A 15,454-nucleotide genomic window follows, 5' to 3' on the forward strand; every position below is an offset into this window, starting at 1 on the left:
GAAACACCGTTTACCTTCCTGCCGTAGCAGTACCTATTTATCTACTTGCACTGGTGTGCTTTCGAACTGCTAGGTTGGCAGGAGCTGGGACAGAGCAACGGGAGCTCACTCCGTCGTGGGGATTCGAACTGCCGACCTTCCAATTGGCAAGCCCAAGAGGCTCAGTGGTTTAGACCACAGTGCCACCCTCATCCAGTATAACCAATAACAGTTCCCATCTCCTGAGAGTGAAGCAGGGAGCTTCTGCAAGGCTACAGCTCTTCCCCATTAATCTACCATTAATCGCAAGTCCTTTGCAATTAAGCATTGAATTTGAAAATCTTTATTCTTTTCATTTCATTAATTTTTTTTTATCTAACAAGCGTTTAATGACCCACTGTTGTTGTTTTTTTAAATGAAAGTTTGTATCATGGACTTTTACCATGCTTACTGCTGCTATATTAGTTGGCGTTTTTCAATTTAACCTCTGCTGCATCGTTTTTTGTAAGCTGCTTCATGCGTCTTTGAAAGAAAAAATGGGATGCGAATAAATGTGCTACTTGTGACATCTGCGAGTGTCGTTTGGCTGCGGTCAGGCCCTCAGGCAGGACATTAGATCAATTTCCTTGCTTTCTCGTTATGAAGAAGGAAGCCACACAAGCTCATCTCTTTGAAAGCCAGACACAGCTTCTCTAGTGCAAAACAGTTTTCAGAGAGCAGTGTCCCCCTCTATCTAGGTTCGACACCCAGAGACTGTAACTCCAGACTGCAGCAGAACAAAAACAGTGCTAAAAACCTCGTTTTAATTTTGTGTGTGTTTTCAAATATAACGCTGGCAAGCAGCCAACCACAACCGTTCCTGGCAGAATCTGCTTTAGATGTGAGTGGGTCAGGAATAAACAATGTTGGCTGCCCCTGTCAAACCCAGTTCATGTTCCCTTGAGTATACCTGAAGGAGCGTCTCCACCCCCATTGTTCAGCCTGGACACTGTGGTCCAGCTCCGAGGGCCTTCTGGTGGTTCCCTCCCTGCGAGAAGTGAAGCTACAGGGAACCAGGCAGAGGGCCTTCTCGGTGGTGGCGCCCGCCCTGTGGAATGCCCTCCCATCAGATGTCAAGTAATATCTGACTTTTAGAAGACACCTGAAGGCAGTCCTGTTTAGGGAAGTTTTTAATGTTTGATATCTTATTGTGTTTTTAATGTTCTGTTGGGAGCCACCCAGTGTGGCTGGTGAGGCCCAGCCAGATGGGTGGGGTATAAGTAATTTATTATTGTTGTTGTTGTTGTTGTTGTTGTTATTGAGAGCTGGATCGGTGGTCAAAAAGCCACACCCTTCCACCCAACCCCTTAGTCCTTGTTTCTGTGTTTTAGGTCCTTCCTTCCCTCGGTTTCCTGGTTCATACTTACACAGCGGGTGCTGGTGATGCTGACAGAGCTGGAGATGAACGTCAGTCCGCTGTTCATGCTAACTTGCAGGTAAACCACCCTGGAGAGCCAACAGAGACGTCAATTAAAACAGTGCTCTTTCTCTCTGTTTTAATGTATTTTTAATCTTTTGTTGGAAGCCGCCCAGAGTGGCTGGGGAAACCCAGCCAGATGGACGGGGTATAAATAATAAATTATAATTTTTACTATCTCTGTTCTCTATTTATCGTAACAAACAATGAAATCAATGATTCTCCCCACCCCCACAAGTTTCTAACCCCTTAGAACTGATATATTTCAGTTGGCGGTTTTCACATTTTAGTATTTCAGTGGGGTTTTTTTTTTTTGGGGGGGGGGAAACACGACAAGTAAGAGGTGGTGTGGTAAAGGTAAAGGTACCCCTGCCCGTACGGGCCAGTCGTGTCCAACTCTAGGGTTGTGCGCTCATCTCACTTAAGAGGCCGGGAGCCAGCGCTGTCCGAAGACACTTCCGGGTCACGTGGCCAGTGTGACGAAGCTGCTCTGGCGAGCCAGCACCAGCACAGCACACGGAAACGCCGTTTACCTTCCCGCTATAAAGCGGTCCCTATTTATCTACTTGCACTTTAGGGGAGCTTTCGAACTGCTAGGTGGGCAGGAGCTGGGACCGAAAGACGGGAGCTCACCCTGCCGCGGGGATTCGAACCGCCGACCATACGATTGGCAAGTCCTAGGCACTGAGGTTTTACCCACAGTGCCACCCGCATCCAGGAGGTGGTGTGAGGAACAGGTAAAAGCACAATGTACTTACTGTCCGACATCTGCTATCACTGGAGCAGGGCAAAGTAAGTATGTGTCTTGAACAATTGTTGGCTTTTCATCTGAAGGGAAGAAACGAAAAATCACTTCTATGCTAGTACAAAGCAGACATAAAAACTTTAGATGGCAAGTTTATGAAGAGTGCCTGTTTCATTTTTTAAAAAATTTCGTTACAGCAGCAAATAGTTTTAGGTTTCCTTTCTGCTTTTTTTAACATTTCAGCCAATGAGTTACAGGTTATATGTGTGTCTTCCCTTTCATTTCATTCAGAGTAGAACAAATTGAGATATAGATAGATAGATAGATAGATAGATAGATAGATAGATAGATAGATAGATGATAGATAGATAGATGATAGATGATAGATAGAAAGAGAGATGGATAGATAGATAGATAATTATTTGTCTGTTCTGTTTTAGAGTGATTTGATTCCCTAACCGATGCTGGTTGAGTTGTTGCCCTTTTGTGCTAAGTATACGTTAAAAGTAAAGGTAAAGGGACCCCTGACCATTAGGTCCAGTCGTGACCGACTCTGGGGTTTCGGCGCTCATCTCGCTTTATTGGCCAAGGGAGCCGGCGTACAGCTTCTGGGTCATGTGGCCAGCATGACGAAGCCGCTTCTTGCGAACCAGAGCAGCGCACGGAAACGCCGTTTACCTTCCCGCCGGAGTGGTACCTATTTATCTACTTGCACTTGGACGTGCTTTCAAACTGCTAGGTTGGCAGGAGCAGGGACCGAGCAACGGGAGCTCACCCCGTTGCGGGGATTCGAACCGCCGACCTTCTGATCAGCAAGTCCTAGGCTCTGTGGTTTAACCCACAGCGCCACCCACGTCCCTAAGTATACGTTAAGGAGGTTCAAACTTGCTTCTTTCGGATGAAGTTCATGAAATCCTTATCTAGGAAAATAATGCAAAGGCCCTTTTAGTGTGGCTATCTTGCCACACTCCTTGACAGAGAATACAGACTGACATCAGCTGCAGAACATGCAGAAATTTAACTAGTGTAGGTTTCCTCATCTTCCTGAAACTTTGCAACCCTGCCTGTGCTATTGTGTTCTGGATTATCAAATTCGTAACTTCCATTCCAACGATGACAAATGCATTGGCCGAACATCTCCTGCACATAGAAGAGTTTGGATTTGATATCCCGCTTTATCGCTACCCGAAGGAGTCTCAGAGTGGCTAACATTCTCCTTTCCCTTCCTCCCCCACAACAAACACTCTGTGAGGTGAGTGGGGCTGAGAGACTTCAAAGAAGTGTGACTGGCCCAAGGTCACCCAGCAGCTGCATGTGGAGGAGTGGGGAAGCAAACCCGGTTCCTCAGATTACGAGACTACCGCTCTTAACCACTATACCACACTGGCTCTCCGACCAGCAAGACAAGCCCAGGTACGATGGGAATGATGCAGAAGTAGCCATGAGGGTGAAAATTCTTCCCCGTTACCATTTCACACCACAACATGGTGAAAGCACTTTTCTGGGGTGGGAAGGCTTAACCTGCCAACTTACTAAGAGTAATGGTGTTATTGATCTTGAAACTGCAGAGAACTTGGTCAATGTTCCTTGCGTAATAAAAGCCATTGCCTTTGACCACCACTTGGTAGGATTCTGTCAAGAGAAAACGTTACAATGAGGAAAACTGGCGTGGCCCAATAACATACAGCAGGGCTTCACGGGGAATGGTCCTCAGTGCACCGACTGTGAAATGGGAACACTATTTTACGGAGAACCTCAGACGATAAAGGAAATCAAGAAGTGCGACGCCGAGGAGCTATGAAATCACTATTAACATTAAAATATTCTTGGGGAAAGCGTTCAGTTCTGACCTATTTGAAGGCTGGAGAATTATGCTTTTGAGACACAGTCCTCTTCCCTGACTATTACTGTCACCTCCTGTAAAAATGCTTTTTCTGACACTACAAAAATATTATGTTTTAATGACTGCATTCCCCACCCCCTATGTTATCGGTGTTTGTGAAAACGACCACTATGCATTTTCCACTCCCATTAACAGGTACAGAAACAAAAAAGGGGGAAACTATTCCTTTTCATTGCGGGTTAGACGAGCGGTGGAAACTGTTGGGTTTGCAGCCTGTGCCCCTTTTTGCCCCGTTCTTAATCCCATACAGCGCGAATCAGTTCCGGGGAACCCAAGCCAACTGAAAGGACTAATTCTATTTAAATTGGGTCCCTGACTCGGCACGCGTCCTTTTCTTCCTTCGTTACTGTCAGAAACCAAATTGCCGATTTTGACAAGACAACGAAGGGGAAAAGGTCAGCGCAGAACCAAAGAGGCAGCGCTGGCAGCGAGAGGGTGGGTTGAAACTGGTGCGCACTGGCGGCGCTGTCGGTTTTGCTTCCGTGACTCTGATGAGGAGCTGACGGCTTGCATCCACACCTGGGAGTTGACGCGGCCGGTTGGGTGCCAACATCCAGCGCAACCTTTCAATCAAGCCAGGGCACTTGTGAGTATAATCAGAGCAACGAAGCTTCTGGGAAATCCGGACTCCAGACTGATGGGCCTCTTCGCAGGCTGCGCATCTCGGTCACTTCTAATCAAGGAAGATCCAAATTTGCAGAGTGGACTGCGAGTTGGGGGGCTTACAGATTGGGAGGGTCACAAAACATTAAGCCTCAGAGAACTGTCAGAACCCAGACAGACTAATCCATCTACAGCAGCTCAGTCAACATTCAGTTCTCTCCATCGCTAAAAACCAGCCTTGGGGGCTATCCATGATTCAACAGAGGCAGGTGGAAATATATGTGGAAAAACTATGAATACAAACACAGAGAGACCCGTTCTTAAACGCAAAGGATGCTTTAGTTGAGATTCTAGTTGCTATATTACAGTATTTTAATATTTTTTTGGAAGCCGCCCAGAGTGGCTGGGGAAGCTCAGCCAGATGGACGGGGTATAAATAATAAATTATTATTATTAGTATTATTAGTATTATTGTTATTGTTGTTGTTATTATTATTATTATTATATTTCAGGGGGTTGGGCTAGAATAGGGGTCAGCAAACTTTTTCAGCAGGGGGGTCTGGTTCACGGTCCCTCAGTCATTTTTACTGATCATAGTTTAGTCATTATTTATAATAAATATAATAATAATAAATAATAATAATTTATTTATACTCCACCCATCTGGCTGGGTTTTCCCAACCACTCTGGGCGGCTCCAACAGAATATTAAAAGCACAATAAAACATCAAACATTAAAAACTTCCCTAAACAGGGCTGCCTTCAGACGTCTTCTAAAAGTCAGATAGTTGTTTATTTCCTTGACACGTGACGGGAGGGCGTTCCACGGGGAGTGAATTTCTGTTCAATTATTGTTTGCCGATGTTTTGATAGTTAATTTTAATGGTGTACTATTATATTCTAATAGATTACTTAATATTACTTTATTTGATACTAGTCATTCCATTTCAGAGTTATGTTTTATTATGACTTTCTGTCAGATTATTATAAAGGCGTGTGTTCTTTGTTGTATATTTTGTTGCTGTAAGCCCCCTTGCGTACAGCAAAATAGAAAGGCGGAATACAAATTAAAAGTGAAACGAAATGATTTGCTTCGCTTTCGCAAGTCAACTGGAACCATTGTCTTCTGAAGAACCCATTCCAGGACACACCTGACCGTTCTTCTGATCTCGCACATTGTGATCTGGAATGCATATGGCGTCCTGCAGTCTATGGTTGTTCCTTCACGAGTGTAGGAGCCATTTGCATGTTATGGAATTTGACCATCAAGTCCTTCGTTCAGCAGGGAACAACAACAACACATCGTAGGCTATGGCTTGCCAAACAAACAGAGAAGAAGAAGAAGAAGAAAGCATATTCCTAAAATGTGGATGCACCATGCTGCAAAAAACTAGTTGGTTAAGCAAGGATATTCTTGCATTGCTGGGGCTAGATGATGCTTGAGGTCCCTTCCAACTCTACGATTCTGTGATATTGTGTGGAAAATCAAAGCCAGAACTTTATTTAAAAGAGCCCAGCATTTCACATCACCATCTAGAAAGATCACCAGAATCCATAACGGACGAGGTAGCATTACTGTCAGGGAACTGACATCGGAGGAAAGGGAAGTGGTAAGGCTCCCAGAGACTGGGAGAGAGTCAACAGCCAAAGCAGGGACCAGCAGGGGGAGCGCGGGGTCTCTGGAGGAGGATCTCAGTAATGCTGAGAGAGACGCAGCAGCCCAGGCAGGAAGCAGCAGGGGAGAGAAAGGGGTGAGAGACACTTCGAGCGAAAATAGCGGGGAGGTGTCAGAAGCAACTGCAGGGAGACCCATGCTTCGCCGGAAGCTGCCACGTCGTGAGTCCAGGAGACGCGTTTCCGTTAAGGAACTTCTTTGCTGGAAGCGCTTCCGCAGACAGCCACTGTCAGACTCTACTAGTGACTAGAGCAGACATGTCTGAGGAGCTCTGTCACACACAGAGGTTTGTGGGGTCGCACAAACTCTGAAGGGGCACAATTTTAAGCACAAGCAGCTAACCATCCCCTGACAGCAGTCTGACAGTCTCTGTACGCTGCCTGTGCAGGAGAAAGCATCATGAGCAACCCAGTCGGAACCGGAGACGCAGGGGTTGGAGCTGGTCCAAGCTTGGAAGAAAGGTATCAAGCTCTGGAGGTCCAACTTGCGCTGCAGACGGCGAGGCTCGAGGAGAGAAGGGCTCAGGATGCTGACAAAAAGGGGAGAACCACTCAGTTCCCCAGAAAGGTACCAGGATTGGTGCAGAAGTTTGGGGGGGACCCCAAGGATTACCATGCCTTTAGGACTGAGATGCAATATGCTCTGAATGTGCAGTTTGATGAGTTCCCTGATGAGGAATCGCGAGTTGCGTTCGTAATTGGGCATCTTGAGAAGGGGGCGCGGGACTGGGTTCGACCCCTGATGGCAACGCACAACGATATCCTAAAGGACACTATGAAATTCTTTCGTGCAATGGATATCATGTTTTCCAGCGATATTGAGGAAGGGGTGGTGCGCAGACAGCTAATGGCTTGCAAGCAGGGAAGCAGATCTGTCCGTGAGTACTGGACTGAATTTACCATGCTGATTCACAGATTGGGGTGGGATTTATCGGCAGCACCCATTCAGATGCTATTTGAAGAAGGTCTTTCTTCAGCTGTGAAAGACGAGCTGGCCAGGAGCCCCAGGGCGGTGTCTATGGATCAGCTGACCAAATCTGCGCTGACCATTGGAGCGCGCCAGGAGGCAAGAGCCTTGGAGAGGCGGGAAGGGAGAGGGGAACGTTGGAAGGAGTTACGCATTCCAGACATTCCTGAGCCAGCTTTCCCGCCGGCAGAGCCGATGGAAATCGGAACAGCCCGCGCGCGCGCAGTTTCAAAGCCCAGTGAGGGGGCGAAGAAGGAGGGAAAGGGAGCCCGGAAATGCTATCTCTGCCAACAGCCAGGCCACTTTGCCAGAGTCTGCCCCCAGAGGAAGGAATGGCAAGGGATGGTGGGAGCTGTTGAGGGGGAAGAGCAGGGAGAAACGGAGCAGGTAAAAGCCAACGCCTGGTTGCCAGCAGGGCACTGCAGCCAGGCCAAAGAGCAGTGAAAGTGCCCCTTCCCCAAGTGCCAGTGCCAGAAGCTCCTCGACCTGCTCTAGTGATTGAAGTGTCGCTAGAGCTGCAAAATGGACACCCCCTAAAAATAAAGGCGCTGTTGGACTCAGGCAGCTCCTGCAATTTCATGAGCAAGGAGTTTGCTGCTGAGCACCAGATACAGACTATCCCTTTAAGCAACCCCCTGCAGGTGACCACGATCGATGGCAGGGAACTGTTGGGAGGAGGCGTCAGCTTGCAGACCGTCCCAATGATAATGAGGGTGGCAAGGCACACAGAACTGATAGCGTTTAATGTGGCCACCTTGGGAGGCGCTCCCATTATTTTGGGAATGAGCTGGCTAGCCCTACATGATCCGCTGGTGGGCTGGCATCAAAGAGTGGTTTCCTTCGGTTCCGCACACTGCTTAGAACACTGCAGGGCGGAAAAGGGGTCAGCAGGGGCCCAAGCCACCCTAGCAGGGACGGAAGTAATGGAGAAGGGGAAGGTGCCACCACAGTATGCTGATCTCAGCGACGTGTTCAGCGAGAAGGAAGCGGACCAACTACCCCCGCATAGGCCCTTTGATTGCCAGATCAATTTACTCCCTGGAGCACAGCTTCCTGTAGGCAAGTTGTATGCCATGTCAGACAGGGAGATGCAGGAGTGGCGAGCGTTCATTGACAAGAACCTGAAGAGAGGCTTCATCAGAGAGTCCAAGGCAGCGGGGGGTAGCCCAGTGTTTTTTGTGGATAAAAAAAACACGGACAAGCCGAGGCTGGTATGTGACTTTCGGGCCCTAAATGCAGTGACAGAGCCGGCGGCTTTTCCTATGCCCAGGATTGATGATATTTTGACCAGGGTGCGAAAAGGAAAGATTTTTACAAAGCTGGACCTAAGGGGGGCGTACAACCTGATACGTATAAGGAAAGGGGATGAATGGAAGACCACCATGTTCACCCCTTTGGGGGCATTTGAATACCTCGTTATGCCTTTTGGATTACAAACAGGCTCCGCGTGTTTTCAAGCCTTTATGAACCATGTACTGGGGCCTTTGCTCTACAAGAATTGCGTGGCCTTCTTAGATGACGTGTTGGTGTATTCGGAGAATGAGGAGCAACATGTGAGAGACGTCAGAGAAGTGTTGAGCAGGCTGCAAGCCAACAGACTGTGGGTGAAACTGGAGAAGTGTCAGTTTCATACCAAGGAGGTGGAATTCCTGGGGTACCGCTTGTCAGACAAGGGGCTGGCCATGGACCCCGGCAAGGTTCAAGCGGTGCTGGAATGGAAAACACCCAAGACCAAGAAGGATGTGCAGAGGTTCCTAGGGTTTGGAAACTTTTATCGTAAGTTCATCCGAAACTTCGCCCACCTGACGGCGCCCATCACGGACTGTCTCAGCAGCAAAAAGAAGTTTGTTTGGACGGGGGAGGCGGAGCGAGCGTTTGAGGAACTGAAAAGGGCCTTCGCCTCTGACGAACAACTTCTACATGTGGATTTACAAAAAAAGCTGAGGGTCGAAACAGACGCTTCTGACAGAGCCATAGGGGCGGTGCTTCTTCTGCAGCCGGGGAAGGAGGGGTCAGAGTGGCGACCGTGTGCCTTCTTTTCGCGAAAGCTGAACAAATCTGAGAGAAACTACACGGTGTACGACCGGGAACTTCTTGCGATTTATGAGGCCTTCCGGAGATGGAGGCACCTACTAATTGGTGCACAACAGAAGGTGCAAGTGTGCACGGACCATAAGAATCTAGAGTATTGGAGAACTGCGCGAGTGCTCAACCAAAGGCAGTTGAGATGGGCCCAGGAGTTCTCCAAATTTAACTTTGAGATTTGTTACGTACCAGGCCCGGAGAACGTGAGGGCGGACGCTCTCTCACGCAAACCTGAATATGTGGAGGGAGAGGGTGCACCCGAAGAGACCCATGTCATTCCCGAGGACCGCTGGGTGTGTGGGGTGGCTTTGGTGGGGCAAAGGGAACTGGTAGAGGGAACGGTGCAGGATGAATACGCCCAGGACAAACTCAGGGGTCTCAGGAGGGAGGGAGACAAACCCGGGGGTTTTGAGGAGAGAAACGGGGCGTTGTACTACAAGGGAGCGTTATACATACCTGAAGGGGAATTGAGGGAAAAGGTACTCAAGCAACTGCACGATAGCCCCACAGCAGGGCATTTTGGGCAACACAAAACCATGTGGCTGGTTACCAGGGAATTCTGGTGGCCCAAGGTCAGGGAAGATGTGCGTGAATATGTGAGAGGGTGTGACCGATGTCAACGAGCCAAGGGGGAGAGGCGGGCACCGGCAGGTTTATTAGAACCACTACCCACGCCGGAAAGACCATGGGAGGCAGTGGCAATAGATTTCATGACTGATCTGCCCAGGTCCAAAGGGAAGACAGCCATTATGGTTGTGGTAGACCTGTTAACCAAGATGGCCCACTTTATAGCCTGCTCACATGCGGTCACAGCAGAAGAAACCGCTAAATTGTTTGTGGAAAATGTGTTTAGGTTGCATGGTGCCCCCTTGAGGGTGGTTTCGGACCGAGGGAAACAATTTACTTCCAGGTTCTGGAGGAAGCTCATGAGCTTATTGCATGTAGAGGTGAATTTTTCCACTGCCCGTCATCCAGAAACCAATGGGCAGGCGGAAAGAGCTAATGGTGTCCTCCAGCAATATTTGAGGTGTTATGTGAATGACAGAGAGAATGATTGGGTGGAGAAGCTGGCGTTGGCAGAATTTGCCTATAACAATGCAGAGAACGTGTCCACGGGGATGAGCCCTTTTTTGGCCAATCATGGGTGTCATCCCCGAGCCTTCCCAGGGGGGGAGGGGGAGAACTGGAGCGTTCCTGCCGCAGAACAGTTCGTTGAAGAAATGGAAGCGATCCATCGCCAGCTCCAACTTAATTTAAACAGGGCGAAGGAGGAATATAAGAGGCAGGCAGACAAAACCAGAAGGGAAGGGGAAAGCATTAGGGTGGGGGACCAGGTGTGGCTGTCCACCCAAGGGTTACCATTTAAAGGAGGTTGTAAGAAGTTAAGACCCAAAAGACTGGGCCCATTTGAAGTCACGCAACAGGTCAACCCAGTGGCTTTCAGACTCCGGTTACCGAACCACATGAAGTTGCACCCAGTGTTCCACAGATCATTGCTGTCACCGTATATAGGGGACAGAGAGGGGAGGGTCAATAGGGGACCAGCTATGGAGGAAAAAGAACACAGCTACCATGTAGCGGAGATTCTCGATTCCAGGTGGAGGGGAGAGCAAGTAGAGTATTTGGTAATGTGGGAAGGGGAGCCGGAGTCGGAAAACACCTGGGTCAGGGCAGAGGATGTAGATGACGAGGTTTTGATTGAAACTTTTCATCAGAGATTCCCTAGAAAACCCCAGCCAGTGGCGAGGTTCCGGAGGGAATACTTCGCCACCACCGACGACGAAGAAGAGTTGGAGGGGTTCGCTGATTCCGAGGTGGAGGAGGATTCAGCGAGTCGGAACGAAGACCGATGGAGGGAATTGTTCGAGACGTCTGAAGATGAAGAGGATTCTTTTAGGGGTTTCAGCTCCTCACCGCCCAGAGGAGAAAGTAGGGGCGGGGGAGAGGGGGGCCCTGGAGGGGAGGTGGATGTCAGGGAACTGACATCGGAGGAAAGGGAAGTGGTAAGGCTCCCAGAGACTGGGAGAGAGTCAACAGCCAAAGCAGGGACCAGCAGGGGGAGCGCGGGGTCTCTGGAGGAGGATCTCAGTAATGCTGAGAGAGACGCAGCAGCCCAGGCAGGAAGCAGCAGGGGAGAGAAAGGGGTGAGAGACACTTCGAGCGAAAATAGCGGGGAGGTGTCAGAAGCAACTGCAGGGAGACCCATGCTTCGCCGGAAGCTGCCACGTCGTGAGTCCAGGAGACGCGTTTCCGTTAAGGAACTTCTTTGCTGGAAGCGCTTCCGCAGACAGCCACTGTCAGACTCTACTAGTGACTAGAGCAGACATGTCTGAGGAGCTCTGTCACACACAGAGGTTTGTGGGGTCGCACAAACTCTGAAGGGGCACAATTTTAAGCACAAGCAGCTAACCATCCCCTGACAATTACTCACCTCCTGCACAGATGCTTGATGGTTCGGCGGCCAGGATCTCAATGCACGATTTCTTCAGAATCTGTAGGATTGAAAGAACGGTGTTTGCAGTCAAGGGTAGCCTGACGCTGATTGACAAATTGAGAAAAGGGCGCATTTATTGGATAAGCTACTTACTGAATCAATGGTGCCTCTAAGAGCATAAAAACCTCCAGTCACAGGGAAAACGTGATCAATGCTATCCGCAATAGTTGATAGCTGCAAAGACAAGACACTCATAAATGTGGGGTGGGGAAAATAATATCTATTAAATTATAAACAGAGACTTAAATTATCCAGCGATATCCACCCAGAGACATGGTAGAATTGCGTGCCCAGAGTAGAGGCTGACTGGAAGAATTTAAGGCCACTTATTAAAATACATGCAGATTTCTTTGTCATAAAAGGCTTCGCATTTATAGAGATGCATTTGAAAGTTTGTAGCATTTCACATATATCAGTAATCTGCCTAACGGCGTTGCCATTAGGCCAGTTCTATTTCCCAATATTTCATGGGTGGGAGGCAACCAAGATTAAGAAAATAATGACCTACCCAAAGGCCAATCAATGAGCTGATGCAAAATTTGAACTTGCAACCCACACAGCTTAACTATTGCCATACACCAACATTTTGGAAAGGACACAGGTGTAGTATTATTTGGTTCTTACTTACATTAATACTCAGCTTCTTGGCCAGAGGAGACCCTCAAAGCAGCATACATTAAAATAAGATGTACATAAAGCACAAAGCATAGTAATAAAACAAGAGAAAAGAAAGCAGCGTGATGAACCACAATCAATCAACCGCAGCAATAGAGATCATAAAAGCCTTCTTTAAAAGGGGGGTGCCGGGGGTCACACGATTTTTGAGGCGGCGTGATCCAGGTGACCCAAAGAGACCAGTGCTACTCTCTGCACATGCAATACGCTCTACGTGGGGCTGCCTTTGAAGGTGACCTGGAAACTGCAATTAATCTAGAATGTGGCAGCTAGACTGGTGACTGGGAGCGGCTGCTGGCGCCACGTAACACCAGTTCTGAGAGATTTGCATTGGCTCCCGGTACGTTTCCAAGCACAATTCAAAGTGTTGGTGCTGACCTTTAAAGCCCTAAACGGCCTCGGTCCAGTATATCTGAAGGAGCATCTCCACCTCCATCGTTCACCCACTGAGGTCCAGCTCTGAGGGCCTTCTGGTGGTTCCCTCGCTGCGAGAAGTGAGGTTACAGGGAACCAGGCAGAGGGCCTTCTCAGTAGTGGCACCCACCCTGTGGAACACCCTCCCTTTAGATGTGAAGGAAATAAGCAGCTATCTTTTCTTTAAAAGACATCTGAAGGCAGCCCTGTTCAGGGAAGTTTTTAATATTTAATGCTGTACTGTTTTTAACACTTGATTGGGAGCCGCCCAGAGTGGCTGGGGAAACTCAGCCAGATGGGCGGGGTATAAATAATAAATTATTATTATTATTATTATTATTATTATTATTATTATTATTATTACTACTACTACTACTACTACTACAGTGGTACCACGGGTTACATACGCTTCAGGTTACATACGTTTCAGGTTACAGACTCCACTAACCCAGAAATAGTGCTTCAGGATAAGAACAGAAATTGTGCTCCGGCAGTGCAGCAGCAGCAGGAGGCCCCATTAGCTAAAGTGGTGCTTCAGGTTAAGAACAGTTTCAGGTTAAGAACGGACCTCCGGAACGAATTAAGTACTTAACCCGAGGTACCACTGTATTATTATTATTATTCTTGTTGTCTGGATGCGAATGAGGTAGAACTGGAAATTGAAAGAAGAAATGATAGCCATTCAAAGAGGCCAAAGTGCACAGAGGAAAATGTGTATGACAGAGTCATTTGAAGAAGGACACTGTGTATGGATGTTCATATGCTAATACTAGTAAAGGGGGGATTAGGGTGCTTGACCTTAAAGGAGAACAAAGACAAAGGTGTGTGTTACTTATTCAGACAAAATATTTGTCTTTGTTTGCAGGTATGGGAGTGTCTTACAGGAACCATCCATTGTCCTTTAATGCAATGGAAGAATCAAACTCCGTTTGTAGAAGAACGTTTTTTTTTTTTTTTGGAAAATTACCTGAGTTTCATTAAAGTCTTTCACACCAACACAATAGACAATTGCGCCGAGGCTTCTCGCTCTGTCGGCCTAAAATGAGAGGTAGTATTTGTTAAGTTGTGGGTGAACATATCAGACGACACAGCGATTCTTCAAAGCTCTTGTTTATTCAGAGGCCAGAACAGAACTGAGCTGAAGGGCTCAGTCAGCCTGCTTATATAGAGCTCTAGTACAACGTTACTGTAGCAACTTTCTAAAACTATCCAATCACTGAACGTCACTTTCGATCCTTCATTTGCATAACTATCTACAGTATCCCCCTGCTGGCCCAGGGTGAGAACTTCAGTACATAACAGTATTAAAAAACTCTATATAACTTCCAAGGGGCATGTTGTGCACACTTGAACATTTCCACATAGTCTGACGAAATTCAGGCTCAACTTACTTCTTTTTCTGCGTAATAAAACTGGGCCTCTTGCAGCTCCCCGTCTGTGAGAGCTATGATCACGCTAGCTGTCTGGAGTCCTGCAATACGGCAGCATAAAATATATGTTAGATTCTTCAATTAAAAAAGAGAAAAAGGCTTCAGCTTAAGAGAAAAGCTAGTAATTTACTTGGGCATCAACCAGCAGAGAAACTGGATTGGGGCTGAATGACATGCACAGAAGCAAGACTCCAACATACAGTAGCCACTCTCATTGAAGCGCCTGGGGATTCTACAAACCCAGCCATTAGCAACAGGTAGGTAGCTCAATGAAGAATCTCAAGAAAACCGCTTTTGTGAAATTTGTTACATACATCAATCTGAAAGCGCCGCTAAGCAGTCGTTTAAAATATTGTTTTATTACTGGGTGCATTCCTAATACAATTCATCGTATTTTCAAATGTCTCTCTCAGTCTAGCTTGAAATTAAAGACACTGATCACTGTTGACAGGTGTTCTTAATGTCAAATATTCTTTTCTTGTTCATGTCACAGAGACGCAAGATCTTCAAGGTGACCTTGGGAAGGGAGAGAGAGAGCGGGCGCATTCGTCTTGCTTCTTGGGAGAAACGCAGGCAAGAGAGGGGATTATCATTTGGCATCCAGTTCTTCCCTTTGTTTCATATGAAATAGTCTAGTTCCTAGAAAATGTGGCTAAACGGAAAGCAAAAGCCATTTAAGTTTTGATGTTAAAAAGATCAAGCTTGCATGGCACAAATGTTTTTTTAAAAACCCACTTGGATGTAATAAGAAAAAATGGCAATAGTCGGTTGCTCTAACTTTTTTGCAGGCTGTGAAATGATACCTTCAGATTATCATATAAGAACAGCAATGACCTAAGACAGTTAACGACTTCAAGAAAATATTCTGGACAGCAATTGTAAAAAATACCAAATCAAAACAGATAAATTAGGGAAGCTTTTAATATTTGATGAATTACTGCATTTTAATATTTTGCTGGAAGCTGCCCAGGGTGGCTGGGGAAACCCAGCCAGATGGGCAGAGTATTCATAATAATAACAATTATTATTA

At 47.2% G+C, this 15,454-nt stretch overlaps 1 protein-coding gene across 1 annotated transcript in view; it reads right to left on the minus strand.

Moving 5' to 3' along the window:
• The window catches only part of ANTXRL (ANTXR like), a 66,758-nt gene that overhangs the window by 38,117 nt on the left and 13,187 nt on the right, over positions 1-15,454 (minus strand). Inside the window, exons 6-12 of the mRNA XM_082223148.1 lie at positions 14,386-14,465; positions 13,962-14,030; positions 11,999-12,079; positions 11,843-11,903; positions 3,714-3,812; positions 2,194-2,263; positions 1,386-1,464 (exon numbers count right to left, since the gene is read on the minus strand). Of these exons, the coding sequence (XP_082079274.1) occupies positions 1,386-1,464; positions 2,194-2,263; positions 3,714-3,812; positions 11,843-11,903; positions 11,999-12,079; positions 13,962-14,030; positions 14,386-14,465 (539 nt within the window). The remainder of the gene's footprint in view (positions 1-1,385; positions 1,465-2,193; positions 2,264-3,713; positions 3,813-11,842; positions 11,904-11,998; positions 12,080-13,961; positions 14,031-14,385; positions 14,466-15,454) is intronic.

The sequence above is a fragment of the Podarcis vaucheri genome (genome assembly GCF_965113315.1).
Source record: "Podarcis vaucheri genome assembly, chromosome: 5".
In the NCBI taxonomy this organism is placed as follows: Eukaryota; Metazoa; Chordata; class Lepidosauria; order Squamata; family Lacertidae; genus Podarcis; species Podarcis vaucheri.